This window comes from Homalodisca vitripennis, chromosome 2 (genome assembly GCF_021130785.1).
Source record: "Homalodisca vitripennis isolate AUS2020 chromosome 2, UT_GWSS_2.1, whole genome shotgun sequence".
NCBI classification, from domain to species: Eukaryota; Metazoa; Arthropoda; class Insecta; order Hemiptera; family Cicadellidae; genus Homalodisca; species Homalodisca vitripennis.
The window spans coordinates 209,098,033-209,117,291 of record NC_060208.1 but is presented as its reverse complement, the minus strand read 5'-3'; the positions used below and the strand labels follow the sequence as shown (position 1 = coordinate 209,117,291).

Below are 19,259 nucleotides of genomic sequence, written 5' to 3'. Positions count from 1 at the left end.
AAAACTACATCCAGTGGCTTCATTAGACATGGATATGCAAAATCCATGGTTAATAACCAAATTCCATTAGGTCAGATATCTCCAAAACTACCCATGAAAAGAAAACTAATACATGTAATACTAATTAGCACATGCCACTATAGATTAGAATATATTTATTGCGTTGACAATGTACATTACATTGTATTGCAATAGTCAATGATAATACCAATTTTCATGGTATTTATATTAAAAACGAATTAAATTCTCTCACTTTCCATACAGTTGTATACAAACACAAATGCAGACTTATTTAAAGACTAGAAAAATTAAAGTATGCATTACATAGATTAAATAACAAGTGTAGTATATATTATTTAAAACCTAGACAACAATGAAATTAAATCGTATTTATCTGCAATTTGAAACCACTTTTGTTTAAAAATTGAAAACCAGTAATCCATCTTTCTGTGATTGACTTAGTAACAGTAGGTATGGAATAAATTCACTGATATTTTAACCTATGTTTCTTTTAAGAAGAGATCCAATTTTCAAAGTTGGTAAAGATGTCTATTCCCCTGGTTTTAAACCTCTTTGCCAAACACAACTATTTTTACTTAACTACTACTATGGGTAGATTGATTTTATGGTAACATTTTTTAAATATTGATATGTAGTTAAAACTGTTATCAAAATTAAGTATGAGACGCTGATTTACTATAAAACTCATGTGCATTAAATACGTCTTAAAAGTAGATTTCTCAATAAAAACTATCTGCTTTTTAAAAACTGTAAAAACTTAAATAATCAAACAGCCCTCTCCAAGGCATAGTTCTTTAGTACAGAACCATTTTAGGGCTGAGTACCAAAATCAAAGACATTAAGCAAAATAATAGTTGCATGAACCTATTTTTAATCCGTAATATTTAGTTTTAATGAGGTATTATAACATAATACTTAAAATAAATCAGCACACAAGCAAATAAATAGTCAATGTTCCAATTATAATGTAAGGAGTTTTGGCAGAGTCTATTTGACCTTTTTAAGCAACCTTAAACATGACAAGCCATTTTATAGCCCTATATTAATCTATATTGCCTGTTACGTACCAAGCATCAAAAATGTTTATTGTTGTCACACATTAAGTATTAACAATGTCACAGGATTGGCATGAGTTGGGCTACAACATTTGTCACATTTAATTATAACTAGTTTCTTTTAACTAGATTAAGATTTCCTTATAACTAGATAGAAATTTCCTTATAACTAGATAAAAATTTCCTTATAACTAGATTAAAATTCAATATCATTACCAGTCTTAGTGATGTTCCGACGGTCCTCGCGGAAGCCCTGCAGTGCACCCGAACCGTGCGGTATCTTGCCAATCAGCTGACCTAGACACACCGGCCGCTCGTTGCTCTCTGGGTCCAGCCCCTCGCCCGGCACCAGGATCGCCAGCGACGTTGTTCCGTCCTTCTGCGTACGCAGGAATCCCATCTGCATCAGCGCATTCACATGCACAACCTTACGCCCAAGCCTCATGCCCATACAAGCGTTAGCTGTTGAGTGTCCAGCTACATAACCTACTTATACTGTTGGATTTATTCTATTTTGGCCAAATTGTTATTTTTTGTATAGAACATTAACTCAATTGTTAAGAGTTAAGCCTATAAAATATACTTTAAAATTCTTACTGATTCCAGAAATGAAGTGTCATGTCGTATATATTTAATGAATGTAAATAGAAGTCGTTTGACAGGTACTTGGTCTTCCGATCATATGTTAGTTTGGTTATTTAAACGCATATGAGACAGAAACGGCCAAGTACAATATAATTGAATCGTAAAAAGTAAGGGATCTGTGGTGTAGTGGTAGCACACTCACCCGGCAAGTGAGAGATCCGGTTTCGAGTCCCGGTGGAGCAAGCACTTATTGTGATTCAATGTTTATTGAAATATATACATACATACATATGAGATAGCAAAAATTGTAACCCATTTATTAGATAGTGAATTGTGTTGAGAAATTAACTAAAATTGTTTTATGATTTAATTTATCTATTGCACAATCCCTTGTGCCTATACTGACCTTTAGATTACTTTTACAAAATTAATTATGAAAAGAATATACACTTGAATACTTAAATTTAAATACGATTTGAACATTATTTAACACTCGTACCACAAAAAAATTTACAAAACACTCAGTAGAGCTTTTCTTCTCGACTGTATATAACATGGACACTCTGTGTAAGCTAGAAAACAGAGGCTAAAGTGGAAATCCTGAAACCTGTCAGAACTTACTGGTAGAAACATATTAATTCAGGCCTGTATGCTAGTCTAATTGTATTATTCAATGGTATGACTTATCAAGAAAAAGCAAAAGCATAGGCCGTTTACAAAGTCATGCACTGATGCTTACTAAGCCGGCAAGGGTTGTCAGAATATGTTATAATTAGAATAAATAAAGGGGAACAAACAATGAACAGACAGTTTTATGAACAAAAACTTATAACTACAAACGAGGTAAGAATATTAACCACTCTTCAGAATATGAAAGATGGCATAAAATTATCTTCACACAATATACCTGTCATTTTTTAATAGTAAAAAATAGCCTAGCTAATATTTCAAAAATTCTGACAACCCTCAATTAGATTACTGAAAAATGATATGGTCTCTCTATGCACAAATACAATTTTGAAGCTCAAAACTTTCAGATAGTCCACAATGCTCTCTTTGACTCTGAATACTACACCTCTGCTGCTATGTTTGTTCAAAATATGAGAGCCATAACGTATGTTCTGATATTTAAAAGTAAACATTTAAATAAGGATAACAATTTTATTGTATATGATTGAAAATTAAGCTCTAAACGCAATTTTATTCGCAGTTCCCAGACATCCTGAGTCTCTAATAAAAGTGATGAAACAGCTTCTTAATCATATTTTCGTAGATTCTGCCATCAGTGAGTTTGGTTAGAGTTTTTCTATCACAATCTCTCGCAGTTATGTCTTTTGACGATTGCAGCAGAAATGTCTGTGATCGTGTAAAGGCGTTTTCACGAGTTTCTCATTCACTTTTGCCCTTATTCCTTGCTATGAACGATAGTGCACCATTTCTGAACATAATGTACTACAGCCTCCCCCCCTCCCCCCCCCCCGTAACTAATTATGGCCTCAAAAAAACCGAATTAGACCATACTTCCCAACTGGCAGCATTTGGATTGCAGCATACACAAACACACACTTTCTCGGCTAAATGTAGCACTATAATGGTAGTTATAACCTCTCACTGCAACAAATATGTAAGTTCCTTTCTGTACAGATCTCAATGTAAATTATACATCCTACAAAGTATTATTGGTTCATTAACTTAGGGTTTTATAACTTCTAAGAATCCCTCCTTACGTGAGAAATCTGTGGCGAAAATCGAATTTGGTGAAACTCAATATATTATCACCAGTCATAATCAATATACTGTATCTTTGACAAATTTCAAATAATTACATGTTATATACAAAGATATTTTAATTAATTCTAATTTAATTAAATTCTCTTAAGCTCAACTTTGATTAATAGTGGTATTGTAATCCAATCTTCAATTTTCTACAGTTAAATTGTTTCCCTTTATTTAAATTAGCAGTAATTTTGATGTCTAATGCTAAAAATTTTAAAATCTTATCTACACATATGGACTGATTTGTTCTTGCTGACAAAACATTTTAATTTGTAGACTGAGTCCTTAATAGCTTATTTATACAAAATTACAAAAATAGAAAAGAATAATTATTTTGAAGCTAAAAATTTATAAAATATCTCCTTTTTGGCTGGTTTTTGTTGAACTTGAAACAGGTTTTCAAATTAATGAAAATCGAGGTACAACACGGTTTCACACATCATAAACTAATACTTCTTTGTAATGCTGGTTTTAGTGGTATTTTACGGTAAGGGAACCCTTGAGGGACGCAGAAACCTACATCACAATTACTGCACTGGTAACGTAATTCTCTTTGAACACATTATGCTTCACAAGCTACAAATGTCAATGTAAGCTCACACAATCTAGTGTCAAAACAGTGAACTGTTATTTATTTAGCCGTTTTCCCGCTTGTTGAATCGTTATCCGTCACAGTTAGAAATAAAATGGGCCGTTGTTGCATGACATATAACTTGTCAGTTGTCAACGATGAAGAGGGGTTAAACTAAAAAATTTTATGATTTAAGTTCAAAATTACTAATGATTTCAACTATTAAAGTATTAAATTCGTCTACAAATACAGACTAATTTTTGCTTGTTAAAATAGTGTTCCATGCTTCATCAATCTATAGTAGTTGGCATGATCAATTACTATCTATTACTCTTTGAAATTTTTGCAAAACTAGACTGATAGCAAAGGACAAATTTGCCCTTGCCTAAAGTAAAATTCCCTAATTGTCAATAATTTTCCTGTTCCTTTTGGTGATAATTTCCTGTTACTTTATTTACTTAATTTTTTTACACTACCCAAGTATTCGAGAACTTCATACTGTTCATCTCTTGTTTTCTTTGCTCATTGTAGCAATTATACTCATTTCTTGCAACACCACATTCTGTCCCACATATCTCTCCTGGCATTGTAAATCGATTCCTCAGAAATAATTTACAAACTTTCATGAGATAAACTAAACTAAGAAACTCATACTATTATAATCATATCTCTATCAAAACATATTTTAAAAATACTTTTGATATAAATATAAATGCACCTATTTATTTTAACTAATTGAAAACTAATAACAATATTTATGTTTTCAACTAATTCTACTTATACAGTATTTTTGACACTTGAAACAACGATAAAAATATATTTAAAAATTAAATCAAGTTAAAAATGTGAGGTAGTTGCAAGTAAGAATATTTTTAAATCTATTTAGAATAATCAATTACGTATCAGTGAAAATGCTCTACTATTTGGAGAGATTACTTATGCAACATCTACAGCATTGTGTGCAAACAGATTTTAAAATATAATAAAAAGAATGGATGACAGCAAGTTAAGAAAATAGTAGCGGTTCTTAAACAGCAGTAAGCAGTTACAATGTGGTTAAGAACCTGGTTGCAACAGGTTATTCCAAAAATTTAAAGTCGAGGATACCTTCGTGTTGACTTTCTTGAGATCCAGCCTCTGCCTCACTTTCTGGGCAGCTTTGCGGGTTTGCTCCAGCACCTCTTCTGCGGTCAGATCGTCGGGAATGGCTTCGAACTTGCTCCTGTAGCAAACAATGAGTTTAGAAAACACGCTACACATTGTTCAGATCTTATTAAACGCTGTTCACAAAAACATGAAAAAACTAAATAATATCATTAATTAAAAGAAAATTATTAATTTTTTGTATATCCATATCCATATATTATATATATATATATATATATATATATATATATATATATATATATATATAAAACAAAATTCAAATTTTTAAATTTCAAGTTTGTTGATGAAAATCATATAGCTAAACAATATGTGACACAAATATATCTATTCATTTTATGTTAAACTTAATTCTTAATCTAGGAAAAAAAACAACATAATTTTTTTCTTTTTGCCATTTATGTGGAAGTAAATGTAAGAGCTTTGAAATTCATAGTACTTAACATAAAACAAAAATTGTATCTGACAAAATAATTAAAACTGTTTATAGCGTATATTTAAAAACTTGTTAATACAATATTTACATCTCTAGAAAATGTTTTCAGAAATATCAAGATAATTATCACTTAAATCGTCGTCACTGCTCACATCCATGCCATTCGAGTTTATTAGAAGGAAACAAATTTAACTCACTCAGGGAGATAGTTAGGTCCACGACGAGCCGGTTGCGCCGGCGCTGGCGTTTCCTCTTCCTCTTCTCTTTCGCTGTCGCCACGTATGCCACCTGTGCCCAACTCCACGCCCAGTTGATGAGCTGGTATCTGTAGTATCCACGGTGACGTAACGGCCAGAGCACGTAACTTCTCCTCACACACCAGCTTGAGCCCCGCATGTAACAGACGCTTGGCTGCCTTATAGTAGATTGTCTCTGGGTGGTTGTAGATCATCGCATTCCCACACATCTGCTTGAAATCATCCTGTAAAATAGATGTCCTCATTTGATAAGAGTTTTAAAAGACATCCAGAGTTCAATTTTAATTAAGTTTAATAGTCTTTATAAATCCTATTAGGAGACTGTGATTTAAAGACTGGTGTATTATTTAGTAGATCAATATTAACTAAACATCAAAGTTCACACTGTGTCCATGCATCATTTACACACAATTAACGTCTTGAAATATTTAAGCCTAGCTATGGAGAGCTATCTTCTTTCAATGGATGTAAATCCAGATCTGTTGACTGAAGATGGCTGAAATTTTAACCCTTCGCACATCACTAATAAATCCATTAACTTTCCTATAACGCCAAGACAAGTAAAAAATTTTGTTTCTTTAAGTTCATAGCTAATTTTATATAATTTTATATATATAACTCAATTATAAAAGGTAAAAGCAAAAAAGGTATAAAACAGGCCATTTAACTTAAAATTATCGTATTTATTGATAAACAAGAACCATTCACAAAACTATTTTTTTTTTTTTTTAGGCGAAAAAAAAACTTAGGTCATCATCGCTCGCTTTACAAAACTGTATATTTTAAACAAATTTTACTATAAAACAAGGTAAATATTTCAAAGTAATTACAACACTACTACACGATGAAGAATAATAACGAGATACATAGTAGACATGCACTCGTGACAACCGAGAAAGCAATAATACACACCACGGACATGTTTGGTTATGGCTCTGTAGGAGACGAAGAACTGACAAGCAGGTGGTCTGAGTTAGACAAAGGGCGCTTGCCTCCCCCTGCCGCAGAGTGAAGGTCATTTATAAATACTTCGTTGGCAACTGTATTTGGCATTTTGGTCAAAGTCTACAATTCTAATATATCCATCTATTGCGTGGGAAGGGTTAAGTTAATTGTATAGGTGGTGCTTCGATGCGGAGAGACTTTGATGTTAGTATGACACAGACTGTGTACACTTAACCCTTCGACACAACGGCCGTAACGCCGTACGTCTAGTGTTTAACCGCTCAGAACTCGACCCGCGACTTACGCTGTACGCATCGCGGCACGTTCCCGATCTCTTATAACGAATATATTTCGAGGTTATTTTTCGGTGTAATACATCTCGAGCTTATCACATCCGTTGGAAAGAAGATAAAAATGAACTATCGGTGTATCGATACCAATGTATCGAAAGCCGATTCAACATTGTTAGTTTATAGTAGACGAAATAAAAACATTGATCAAGTTGGCACTCTGCCTGTCATGCTGTTTCCTATAACTTACGCAATTGACTATGAAACAACTTTGTCTGCTGGCCATCACGATGTTTATTGTTTGTATGTAGCTGTTTTATTTGATTGGTTTAATGTTTGGCTATTGTAGTAGACATAATTAATAAGAATTTGGGGGTGTGGAACTCTGAAGATTATCCCTTCATAGCGCCGTAAGCGCTGATGCGCGCGAGGATCGACTTTGCTCTGAAACGCCGTAAAGCGCGTAGACGCGCAATATACTTTGTTTTTACTACTATTTTGCAGTCTGTTAGTTCGGAGTTTGTCCGCTAGACTGGTGAGGGGTGGTATGTGTACAGTAGTTGTAAGCGGGGCTTATGTGCCACATCCACGTGACAATCTTTGTGTTTATCGATCGAGACTTGGCTGGAACCGGTTTTTTGTTGAACAGCTGGCAATTTGGTAGTATTGACTCAACGCCGCAAGCGTAATTTATGCGTACATCACTGCCTCGCCCGGGCAGCTCATTGTGTTCTTCTTCATATCCTGTCGAAAGCATTGCGAATAGTTGTTCGGTAAACTACCTGCGTTAGTTTTATTGTGTTAATATGATCATCTTTTTTATGAAAGTTTATATATTTACTAAACTTTTGAAAATAAACAGTTTTCTTGAATGGCTGATAAAAGTTACTTTTTTCCTCGGTAGAAAATATTTTTTACTCCTTATATTTATAATTATGTATTTTGGCTCCTTGTTCCGAAATTCATAACCTTTAATATTTTTTTTATTTATATTTACTCCAATAAGTGTTACAAATCATTTTAATTTTACTTCTAATAAACATCTGAAAACCATTTTTTAATTAGGAAAAATAACCAACCCGTTTAGAGGACTAAGAATTTGGAAAATATTTAGTTTTTCAAAATTTTTGGCATGTAAATTTAAAAATTTTTTTTAATAATATGTATTAAATATGTAATATACTTATTTTTCCTATACTTTAAATACATATAAGCACGCAATGTCCATCATTTATATACATAATTAAAAAAAAGAGAAACTGTAAGTTATTGGTAAAATTTTATAAAGGAGCTGGAACAGCTAAATAGTAAATTCATGTGTATTTTGGGCAATAAATATGATTAAAAAAGATATTATTTGTTGCAGTTTCTGTTTTTAATTTTTGTTAGCCCTAAAAAAAAGTAAATTAAAATTAGCGTTGAGAAAATCTAAATTTTAAATTTTTTTATAATAAATGAGCGCTAATTCCAGAGTTTAGCTGCAAATTTGTTTGGCGCTGCTTTAAGGGTTAAATGCTAGAGAACTAATCTACTGGAAAAGGAAAAGAGGTACCTAAATGGTACATAAAAAGTCTTCAGTGTATGCGTTAAGACATTACAATTCTGAAACCTCATACATAATTTTGGAAGTTCAATACACAACAATATTGATCATTTCCAACATATTAGATTATAGACCTAGTAAAATAAAATTTTGGAAAGATTTTAAACAAGAGGTTACCATGACCATTTTTCAAGGCAGACCCATCCACTGAGCCTCCACCAATGCGCCTAACTGAAAGACATTTTAATTGAAAAGCTTCCACCAACTGGGAAAAAAGCAAAGCCTCAAAGGAGAGATGTGTGGTTTGCTACAAACATAGCAGAAGAAGGGATTACAATCTACTGGTGTTCCCAATGTGATGCTGCCCTATGCCCTAGAGGACCTGCTTCAAGACCATATCACACAGTTGCAGAAATTTCTAATATAAGGTACAGCAAATAAACATCCAGTAAGCATGTCCTTAAAAAGTGTTGTAATAGTTATTTTGTACATTTTTGTTTGGGTATACTTATATTTTAAGCAATACAATCAACCTTTTACGAAGTTATATGCTTAACAGAAAATCATTTTATGTATGTATATAGGTAATATTGTCCTACAAAACTGTGATAAACCAAGAAATTAAGTGGAAAACCACTTAGGGGGTGTTCAGTTTACAAATTAAATAGTGCGTTGGAAGGTTTTAACCCTTATATCGTCACAGACGCCTGACAGGCGCAATATGGCAAACTAATCTCCCAAACGGCAATAGACGCGGTACTGGCGTCATCGACACAAAACAGCGTCTATAGCAAAAATTTAAGTTCCTTTTATATCCGTTCAATATGTCACTAACGTGTATGGCGTCAACCATGTGTGTGGGTTATTGTTGACCTATGTCAAGCGTCAAAAATATAGCTGTCGCGTTACATTGTTAGAAAACAATAGACGCGGTTTGTCTAGACACTCACTCCCCTCCCCGTCAACACGGCCCAGACGACCGTACAGAGCCCAACGCGCGCTTTTGTTTGCAGTTTGGGCTTCAGGTAGTGGCGCTGTTCTAACCATCGCTGAGTCGGTTTTCCTTCGTCGTGTTGTTTTCTGTTATATATGGATTTTTCATTTTTTTGTTTTAACAAGTATTGATATCTTAGTTTTAGAATTCATTTAGCGTTTTTAGGTTTCATTTTTGTTGTTTATAGTGTACACCTATTTAGTGTTCAGGTACTTTGGGACTTTTATACCGACCACACAGTATGAAGAACACAAAAATATAAATTTATAGCTAAAAAACAAACATGATAGAATGAAAAAAAAAAAAACAACTCTTTAATTACAAAAAATTACAAGCAATTTCCAGGCCAAATTGTGATCGCGGTATTGATATCGCTGTTTATCTTAATCTTTCTCGAGGAATTTCACGCTGATTACGACAGGCACGCGGCATCACTTGAATTTGCGCTGGGTACATAATTGCCTTTCCATTACAATTCAATTTTATTTCTGATCCAGATCCTTAGAATTTGATATCTTTTACTGATTAGGTACTATCTCGAGGGATGTTTTTTCTTTCCGTTGACATCAGCGGAGAACGCATGGCACTTGCATTTTGGGTGGCGGAGTTATGTATGCAAAGAATTATAAACAAGTTTTGATGTTGTTTTTTCAATAAAGTGGTTAGTGTTTAGTTTGATCATGGTTTGCTTTTTATTGAATCTTTGTTGTTTATGGAGAGAAATGTAGATGGTTAAAAAACACGGAAGTACAACAAAGGCGACGCACCAGCTGAACGGGTGGTCGAGGACTCTGCAATTCACTGTTATCTACTAGAGCACCGGCTCCGACTTTGACACCTCTGTCCTGAGGATGGGGAGGGGGTTTGCGATAAGACCTAATTTCCTGTTTTATAAATTTTTGGGAAACCACCCCGAAAATATTGTTCTACGTCTAATCTAGTAATCAGTTAGAAGCAAAATGTCAAATAACGGATTCATAGTCTGGGTGTGGCTCGGTATATATTCCAAAAGTGAACGGTGTTTCATTAATTAGTTGAATAAATAAAATGTCTCGTAACATTGGACGATCCTGAGTACAGTGACTTTAATAATTTTAAAATTTTTACTTTTGTATACTTACCATAATTAATATGAAAGTAAAAATAAAAATGAACTTTACACATTTAATTTTTTTTTTTTTTTTATATATATATTGTGCCTGTTTTTGCTGGAAAGTTCGTGAAAAGATATAACTGACGTTATAAGGGTTAAGAACTTATATCAAATATTTACATAAATTATTTTAACAGAATCTAACTTATGAAAAAGTAAAAAAAACTATTTCCAAGTGATAAATTAAGACCACATGACACTGACCACATAGTCCTTGAGTGTACCGTAGCTGTTATCCTCTATCTTCTGGTGCATAGTGCTAAAGTCCATCGGCTGGTGGATGATCTGAGAGTATCCGGGCGCGATCTGGTCTGTGACAGGCCAAGCAAAAAACTGCTGAGGGTCTTTCTTCTCCAGGCTCTGCTGGAGGTTATCCAGGAGCTTCTGGAGAGGACTCTTAGCAGACATCAGCTCCTGCCGCTGTCTCAGCAACTGCACGCACAGACGCGGCTCGCGGTTACTGCCAGGGCTGCCCAACACTGCGCAAAACGTCATAATGTCTTGTTTGTACAAGTTGTTTAATTACACACAAATGACTGTAACTATGTAATTAAACCCCACCTTTATTTTTAAAAAATTATGGAATTATATAATCATGCGTGGCCAACAAACATTAACCTTTTGAATTTTCATCCCAGGATGCAATGTCAGATCCATTTAATATTTTACCTATGTTTCATCCTATAAATATTATAAACGCAACAGTTTGAGAAGAATGGTGTTTGACTATTCGTATATATTTAGATATAACAATACAAGAAAGAGAGACTTTTTTTATTCACCAGTATTACTTATTATAATATACTTATTCAAGAATTTTACATTTGTAAGAACAAAAATCATGTTGTTGTGCAGGAAATAGTTATGAAAGTTCATTTTCTAACTTGTGCTATAGATGACAGCAGAGATGAATTCAAATAATTTAATTTATTATGGATACTTGAAATTAGTTTCCTTTGACATTGTGAACTGCACTTCCTACGGGTTAATATGGTAAATTCCTTTTACTAGCATAATATGTACAATCAAAACAAAATCTCTTTCTACAACTTCCGTATGAAAGTGCTAGAAAAACTATACCTTCCAAAAAAGCCCCAATAGCAGTGACACCAACACAAAAAAGCCTTTATAGAATACCCAAAATTGAGAAACACATTTGAGAGATCCATAGTCTTAGAAAGTGTCTCGTCTGTGCCAATGAAGGCAAGCGGAAACGATCTGTGTTCTTTTGTGTCCTGTTCCCAGGCAAACCCAGTCTTTGTCACTTAAGTGCTTTGGCAAATACCATGGCAGGGTAGCCACTCTAAAGCTCTTTTTTAAATCCCGTTTTCTTGATAAAAATGTAACATTTTCTAGTCTATTTTCAAAATAAAAGAAAAACAACTGTAGAACTGTATTTAATCCTTACTCCAAGGGCTATGGTTATGGATATCTGCTAACTAACTGTATGCCATTCAATAGTTAAAACAAACAACCTCTACTTTGTCTACTTGCAATAATAATAACAATAATGCTTACTAGGAGTGTCCCCGACATCTGGTGTTTTGTCGACGGCAGCTCTCTTAGATGGGGGCGGCTCCTGAAGTGACTCTTCACCCACACTCACATCATCCTGACTGGACTCGTCTCGCAGCCTCTTCCGTTTCTCCTGGACAAGATACGACATGTAGATCTCAAACATTCTGCACGGATTATACACATGAAAACTTACTGATCCACAAAACATAAATGGAACCCTCCTGAGGTTACAAACTGGATATTAATCTTTCACTGTTTATAATCAACAATATTTTACATAATCATTTTGAGAGCAAAGTTTCTTTATGCCGATGTATAAATAGATTTTGAATACAATGTAATTACCCTACACAGAGAGATATTGCCATATAGAAAAGGGAAATATTTTGTGGACTCTAATTGTTTTAAGTTTATGACTTGCAACAGTACCATGGTGTTGGGGAGATCAAAGTGCATTTATGGGCCCAACATTCACCCCATCTGATATATAGCTTATTATTTCTCTTATCCAAAGCCTGATTGAACTTTTTTAGTACTGTTTCATAGTTATCCTTTTCTCCTATTGAAAAGTTGCTTATCAATTTTTTCCTAAAACCAAGGTTTACCAGAAAATTTTAACAGTTAGCATTTGGAAGTCATGCTCAAGGCCGTCTTGGCTTTTAATTCACTTGGATACTCAATACGATGCGCTTTCCTCTCCGATCTTTTCAAGCCTAAAGACTAAGGAAATTATTTTGTATATGAAATAATAGCGATGGAGGCAACACTTTTCAAGCCTAAAGACTAAGGAAATGATTTCGTATATGAAATAATAGCGATGGAGGCGACACTTTTCAAGCCTAAAGACTAAGGAAATGTTTTTGTATATGAAATAATAGCAATGGAGTACAATGGATGTTGAGTAAGCCATCAGATCTGTAGCCCTGCAATAGGGGCAGGACTCGCTTGTGCCCGGCGGACCTGTGAGTACTCGCCTTGACACAATGTCTGACCTCACATCAAAACACTACTCTCCATCCTTTTCTGAACAAATACTTTATAAAATATAACTGCCATAATATTATATACAGGTTGGCGCATATGTCAGTTTCCCCATAAATTGGGATATTTTGTTTCGATAGGTTGGTAACAATGTTAAGTTGGCAGCAGTACGGAGTAAGTTCATTGTTGTCTATTCAAGTGGCTAGTGTAAAGTGACGCTCTTTGGACCTGTTTTTTGATTGAGTGTTTTTAAAATGTTCACAAACCAACGAGTTTGCATCCTTCAGTTGTGGTGGAAGCATAAAACTACTGCTATAATAATTGAACAATTTAGTGGTAAATATCCAGGTGTCACAATACCCCTCTCGACAGTATATGCGGAAGTTAAATAAGAAATTTGAAAACACAAAAAGCGTTTTAAATGCCCCCAATGACTAATTTGCAATGAAGAAAACCTGCAGATAGTTGCTTAAGCTTTTTGTAGCCAGTCCTGGTAAATCGACTCGTAAGGCACCTGCTGAACTATAAATATCAAGAAGAAGTGTACAAAGGATATTAAAGCAATAAAAATTTAAGCCATACCGTCCATCTTACGAGGATGATTCCGATAGGCGATTGGAATTCTGTGAGACAATAATTATCCTCTCAGAGGCTGATCCAAATTTCTTGTGATCAATTTTGTGGTGTGATGAGGCATGATTCAAACTAAATGGACCCGTTAATCGGCATAACTGCGTGTACTGTTGGGATGTAAATCCTCATAACGTAATCCAAGCAGAAGTCAATGTGCCTGGTGTTATGTTATGGGGAGATATTTCAAGTACTGCACTGATAGGTCCTTATTTTCTTCAAGGAAATGTTAACTCAGAAAGTTACTTACGGTTGCTGCGAGAAGTAGTAGTTCCCGAGCTCAGAAACAATCCTGTTTACAATATTAATTCTCTCATCTGGCAACAAGATGGTGCCCCAGCACATATCGGTATCCAAGTTTGAGATTTTTTTTAAACACATTTAATGAATGGATTGGTCGCCGTGGTACAATCAACTGGACTGCGCGCTCGCCAGACCTGACTCCATGTGATTTTTCACTGTGGGGTATTATAAAGGAGACTGTGTATACTTCAAAACCACAAAATCTTGACGAACTCAGAAACCTAATTTGAAATGCATTTGAACTTGTTAATATTAATAAACCTTTATTGCTAAAAATTTGTGATTCTATTCTGTCATTGTATGAAGTGTATACAAAATCTTGGTGGATATTTCGAACAACTGTTATAACACTGTATGGCAATTTGTATGTAAGTAATTTCATATACAGTAATGAATTTGTTTTCTTGCCTAAAAGTGTTCAATTCAACATCAATTCAATTAACATATAACGCCTTTAAATTTCTCTTATGAGGAAACTGACAAATGTGCCACCCTGTATTACCACCCTGTATTTATCAAGAACAAAACAGACCACCAATTAAAATACAGACACTATTAGGCGTAAAAAACTATATCAATCAAAAGATACCTTATGATGGTGTTTTTTCTTTTTGTCATGTTTGTCTCTATCCTTGTCTTTATCCTTTTCCTTCTTCTTTTTCTTCTTCTTAGCTTTCTTGTGAAGTCTGTCCTCCGGCCTTCCTGGATGCAAGGATCCTACTGACTGCATTGACTCTTCGTCCCCACCAAAACCAGGACCATGCGAGTCGTTACTATGTTCTGGTGTGGAAGAGCTGCCGACTTTCAGAATCAAACGAAGACCAGGTTTGTCTGTAATCATTAATATCAATATGAGTAATATTTCGGAAAAGTTCAATAATTTATAACGTACTGATTACAACATTTTAAACAAAATTAATGCCTTTTATACTATTATTGTATCATAAAAACAAACAATAGTAATAAAAAACAGAATTAAAAATACCAAGGTAATACAATTTTTACTCTCCGAAAGTCTCTTTACTTTGTAGAGGTTCACAGTAACTTTTAGTGTTTTGCTGAGGTTCTTTTTATTTAATTCATAAAAATGATAACATTTATGTTAGGCTTATGTATAAAGTGTAACATACTATTTTTTGAGAATCACAAAACATATACTTGTTCAAAATATTTTTAAATACATGTAAGTTAAAAAAATGTTTTAAAATACTTTTTTACTTTTGTAGTAAGCCTAACATGAGTTTCCGATTCTTTCTAGACAAAAATGGTACTTCGGTATTATTCAGGGACCATTATTTTTTTTAACAGTTTATCTTGCTGGAAAGCTAAAAACCCAACATTATTAGAGAGAACAGACTTTATACGACTTACTGTGAAAATTACATGGCATTATGATGAAAGTTTTTGTATTCTGCCTCCCAAAAGGAAATGATATCAGTGACAAAAAAAAAAAATGAGGTCACTCTGTCCGTAACTGTTATTTGTTATTAGATTATACATATGCACATAAAAATATAAAAAGTAAATATTGACATCTAGGCTACAACTCTCATATGATTTGAGCTTAAATTTAGGTATTCTCTCGAGGGATGTTTTTCTTTTTTCACCAGAAGTGTAGGGTGGCACCGAACCCACTGAAGCCCAGAGGCATTTCTGTTCAGTACTTTCCCAACCTTAGATCATATGGGATAGTCCAACGTGATCTGATGTCAGTTGGATGCTCTGGGACGTGATCTGAAGTCGGATAGTACCGTTTAGAAATGCCCTTGGCCATCAGTTCAGGCTTCAGTGGCATCTTTGGCAAAAATAAAATATATCCTTCGAGATAATACCTAAATTCAAGCTCAGATAACATAAGCGCAATGTAAAGGTTATGTTTAACTTTGGTACTACTAATAACATATTTATGACAACCTAATCTAATTAGCCTATACTTATATTATACTGCAGCTAGAAAAAAGTGAGGAAAGACCTAGGATAATAAGAAATTCCGCATCAGGGAGCAAATACCTTAATATAGGGAATTCCATAATCTTCCTAGGGTACCTTAGTCCTGCAATACTGATGTTTAAAAAAAAATATTGAAATATATGAGAATTACACTAAAGAAATGGAGTTTGGTTCATGAAGCCAACAAAAACTTATCTAACCTACCTGTCTATCTCGCCTACCCGAGGGCCAACAACTGTACCTGAGAGCCTACTATCTTACTCGAACTTATCACCCTGCTAGAGCCAAATGCACTAGCCGAGGTCTTACCATTATACCTGAGAGCTAAACGCTACTCTACTCAAGAGACATATGGCCAACCTGAATGTTTACCACCAAAGAGAAATTTTCTCGCTTTAGGTCAGAACATATTTTGGGTAGGGTACGATAAGCGGACTCAGTTTTTTATATCGAAGAATGTAATCATCTATACCTAATATTCGTATCTCAAATCCTACACTATCAATCGATATAAAAGTATCTATAGTCCTCAATAACAATCATATGTTTTAAATTAAAATATGAATTTAATATTTATAGTGATCAAATTATTATAACCAAAATTAGGAAAACTGAACACGACCATATTTACTCCTCTCACAGTTACAGTTGTTTCTTTCCCACAAATTTCACATAATGGGTTTTTCGGTACGAGTCCAACATGTTGAAGTCACAAAAAACATGTCATAATCTTTCAAAGCAATGTCGTTTAGTTTTCTAACATTGACTGTCATTTTTAATAATAAAATGTTTCTTGTAAATAATTAAAATATTACATTACGAGTATTATTTGAAAGTGTTTACAGCTGTTGATGTAGATTATTTAAGTTAATGGTTCAAAATAATTCAGTATCCATTGATTATATCGATGGTTATGATTAAGTAATATCGTTTGCCAATTTCGATATAAAAAACCGGGTCCGCTTATCATACCCTACTCCATATTTTTTTACCTTTTAAGGAATGTTTCACTTTTATTCAATTAGTGTTACAATCCTAGTCACTTATTAAGCACTTTCAATTCGAGAAATGAACAATGAGAAGTGAGTTTTGTAAACTAGTAATACTGATCCATCAAAACAATTCTTATTGTGCTGTATGGTTCTTAAAACAAACCCTGCAGTTAAATTAACCAATATTAAATGCTAATCAACTAAAATATAATGAAAGTTCTGAATAATATAATTGTATTAAAATAACAAACCTTCGTTCCTCTCCCTTTTGTGTTTTTTGTGCTTTTTGGGCCCAAAATCGTCTTCACTTACTAATGCCATTGGAAATCAAATCATTGTCTCAAAACAATTCCAAATACATCCATTTTATTTTGTAAATTAAATAGTTCGATAATTTGAGCACTATAAAGTTTTAACTTTACACAGTAAGAACGTCAACAACCACATCATCGATAACCAACCACTTTAAATTTATACTTCCTATTTCTAACAACATACAACAAAACTACTAGGTCTAATCTGAAATCTCAACACCGCAAGCCTTCCATTAGTCATTCACTCAGTCAGTCAGCCTCAGCTCATTCACCATCACCACCGCTGGGAAACAACAACGTTTTTAACGCTCACTTTGTTGACAGACAGCATAGAAGCACCTACCGGTTCATTTCATATTGAAACATTAACTGTTTGATATTACACCATATGTATATAATTCACTCTACATGTATGGTTATCGTTTAATTAGTATGAAGTTAACTACAACCCTTGGCAAACATTTATTATATATAAACGTACATAAGTGAATTGTACACAAAACATGTTTCCGGCATTAAGCCAGTTGATAGAATGCAGTCCTTCCATAATCAAGAATACATACAATACAAAATAACTTCTGACAAATCAAACAATATCTATATTCAAAAGCTTATTCAATTTATATTATTGTGCATAGTCGTTAACTATAGGTGATGCTTTTGCTGAATGCCCTGCACCAACGCAACGTCGACTATTAATTGTTGACGTGAACAATATGTTGTTTTATTGCCTCTTACAATTATTCTGTCTATATTATCAGCCTAGATTTTGTTTGTCAATCTACAGGAATATTTTTAATTTGTGGTAGTTACGTGGTACAACATTTATTTGCGTTTACTGAGTGTCATAACTTTTACTTGTATTTTGGTATATATATATATATATATATATATATATATATATATATATATATATATATATATATATATATATATATATATATATATATATCTTAATTTCCTGGAAATGGAATTCAACAGAGCGTCTAAATAATGTGTTGTTGTATGTAATTGAGGTCAAAATTACTTTGCAACAAATCACTGTTTTAGAACTGGGTTAAAAACACCACTATAGAAAATATGTTCCTTACATCAACTATAGTTGACATTGGTCAATGAGAAAAGTAAGATGTTTTTTATACACTGCAAGGTACGCCATAGACCGACGTTACCTATAAAAATAGCGTAAAGTGAATTTTATGAGTGGGAAATTATGTTTTTCTTTACTGATTTATTTATATTAATTGTTGTAGATCCTAACTGATGAAAACAATTTTAAGTTGGTCTTTACGGAAGCCTATCTTATCATCCTTGTATTTGGTGTAAGACAAGTCTAACGGGGACCGGTTAGGGAGAAACTGTCAACTATAGTTCACCATCGGAAAAACGTAAACCACTAATATACCCTATCAGATATTACAAACAAATTCTATGCTGAACTAAAGTTATTCATCTGTTTAACTAAAAATACAATCTGATTCCCTCAACTCAGTATGGATTTAGGAGAAACAAAGGATGCGCCGACTATCTACTAAACCTAATACTAGATATGGAAACAGCTCGAACTTTTAACGAAACATTAATATTAACAAGTCTAGACATACCATGTACATATTATAGTGTAAATTTACCATATCTGTTTAAAAAAATGTACATTTATGGAGTTCCCAAAAAGTTTTTAGCGAAGAAAAGTTTTAACGGAAAGACTTATGTTTAAAACTATCACAGATATTGATGATACAGATGTCTATACCTACAACTACTGATCAACATAAACCCTT

At 33.6% G+C, this 19,259-nt stretch overlaps 1 protein-coding gene across 2 annotated transcripts in view; it reads right to left on the bottom strand.

Moving 5' to 3' along the window:
* The window catches only part of LOC124355364 (bromodomain-containing protein 7-like), a 33,851-nt gene extending 16,081 nt beyond the window's left edge, over window positions 1-17,770 (bottom strand). The window contains exons 1-7 of one of the 2 annotated variants that reach the window (XM_046806480.1): window positions 17,416-17,770; window positions 14,812-15,053; window positions 12,309-12,438; window positions 10,995-11,269; window positions 5,806-6,089; window positions 5,116-5,230; window positions 1,293-1,455 (exon numbers count right to left, since the gene is read on the bottom strand). In XM_046806480.1, the coding sequence (XP_046662436.1) occupies window positions 1,293-1,455; window positions 5,116-5,230; window positions 5,806-6,089; window positions 10,995-11,269; window positions 12,309-12,438; window positions 14,812-15,053; window positions 17,416-17,485 (1,279 nt within the window). In that variant the 5' untranslated portion in view covers window positions 17,486-17,770. Of the gene's footprint in view, window positions 1-1,292; window positions 1,477-5,115; window positions 5,231-5,805; window positions 6,090-10,994; window positions 11,270-12,308; window positions 12,439-14,811; window positions 15,054-17,415 lie in introns of both variants that reach the window. The other variant, XM_046806479.1, reaches the window with a different exon arrangement.
* Window positions 17,771-19,259: the final 1,489 nt, after the last annotated feature.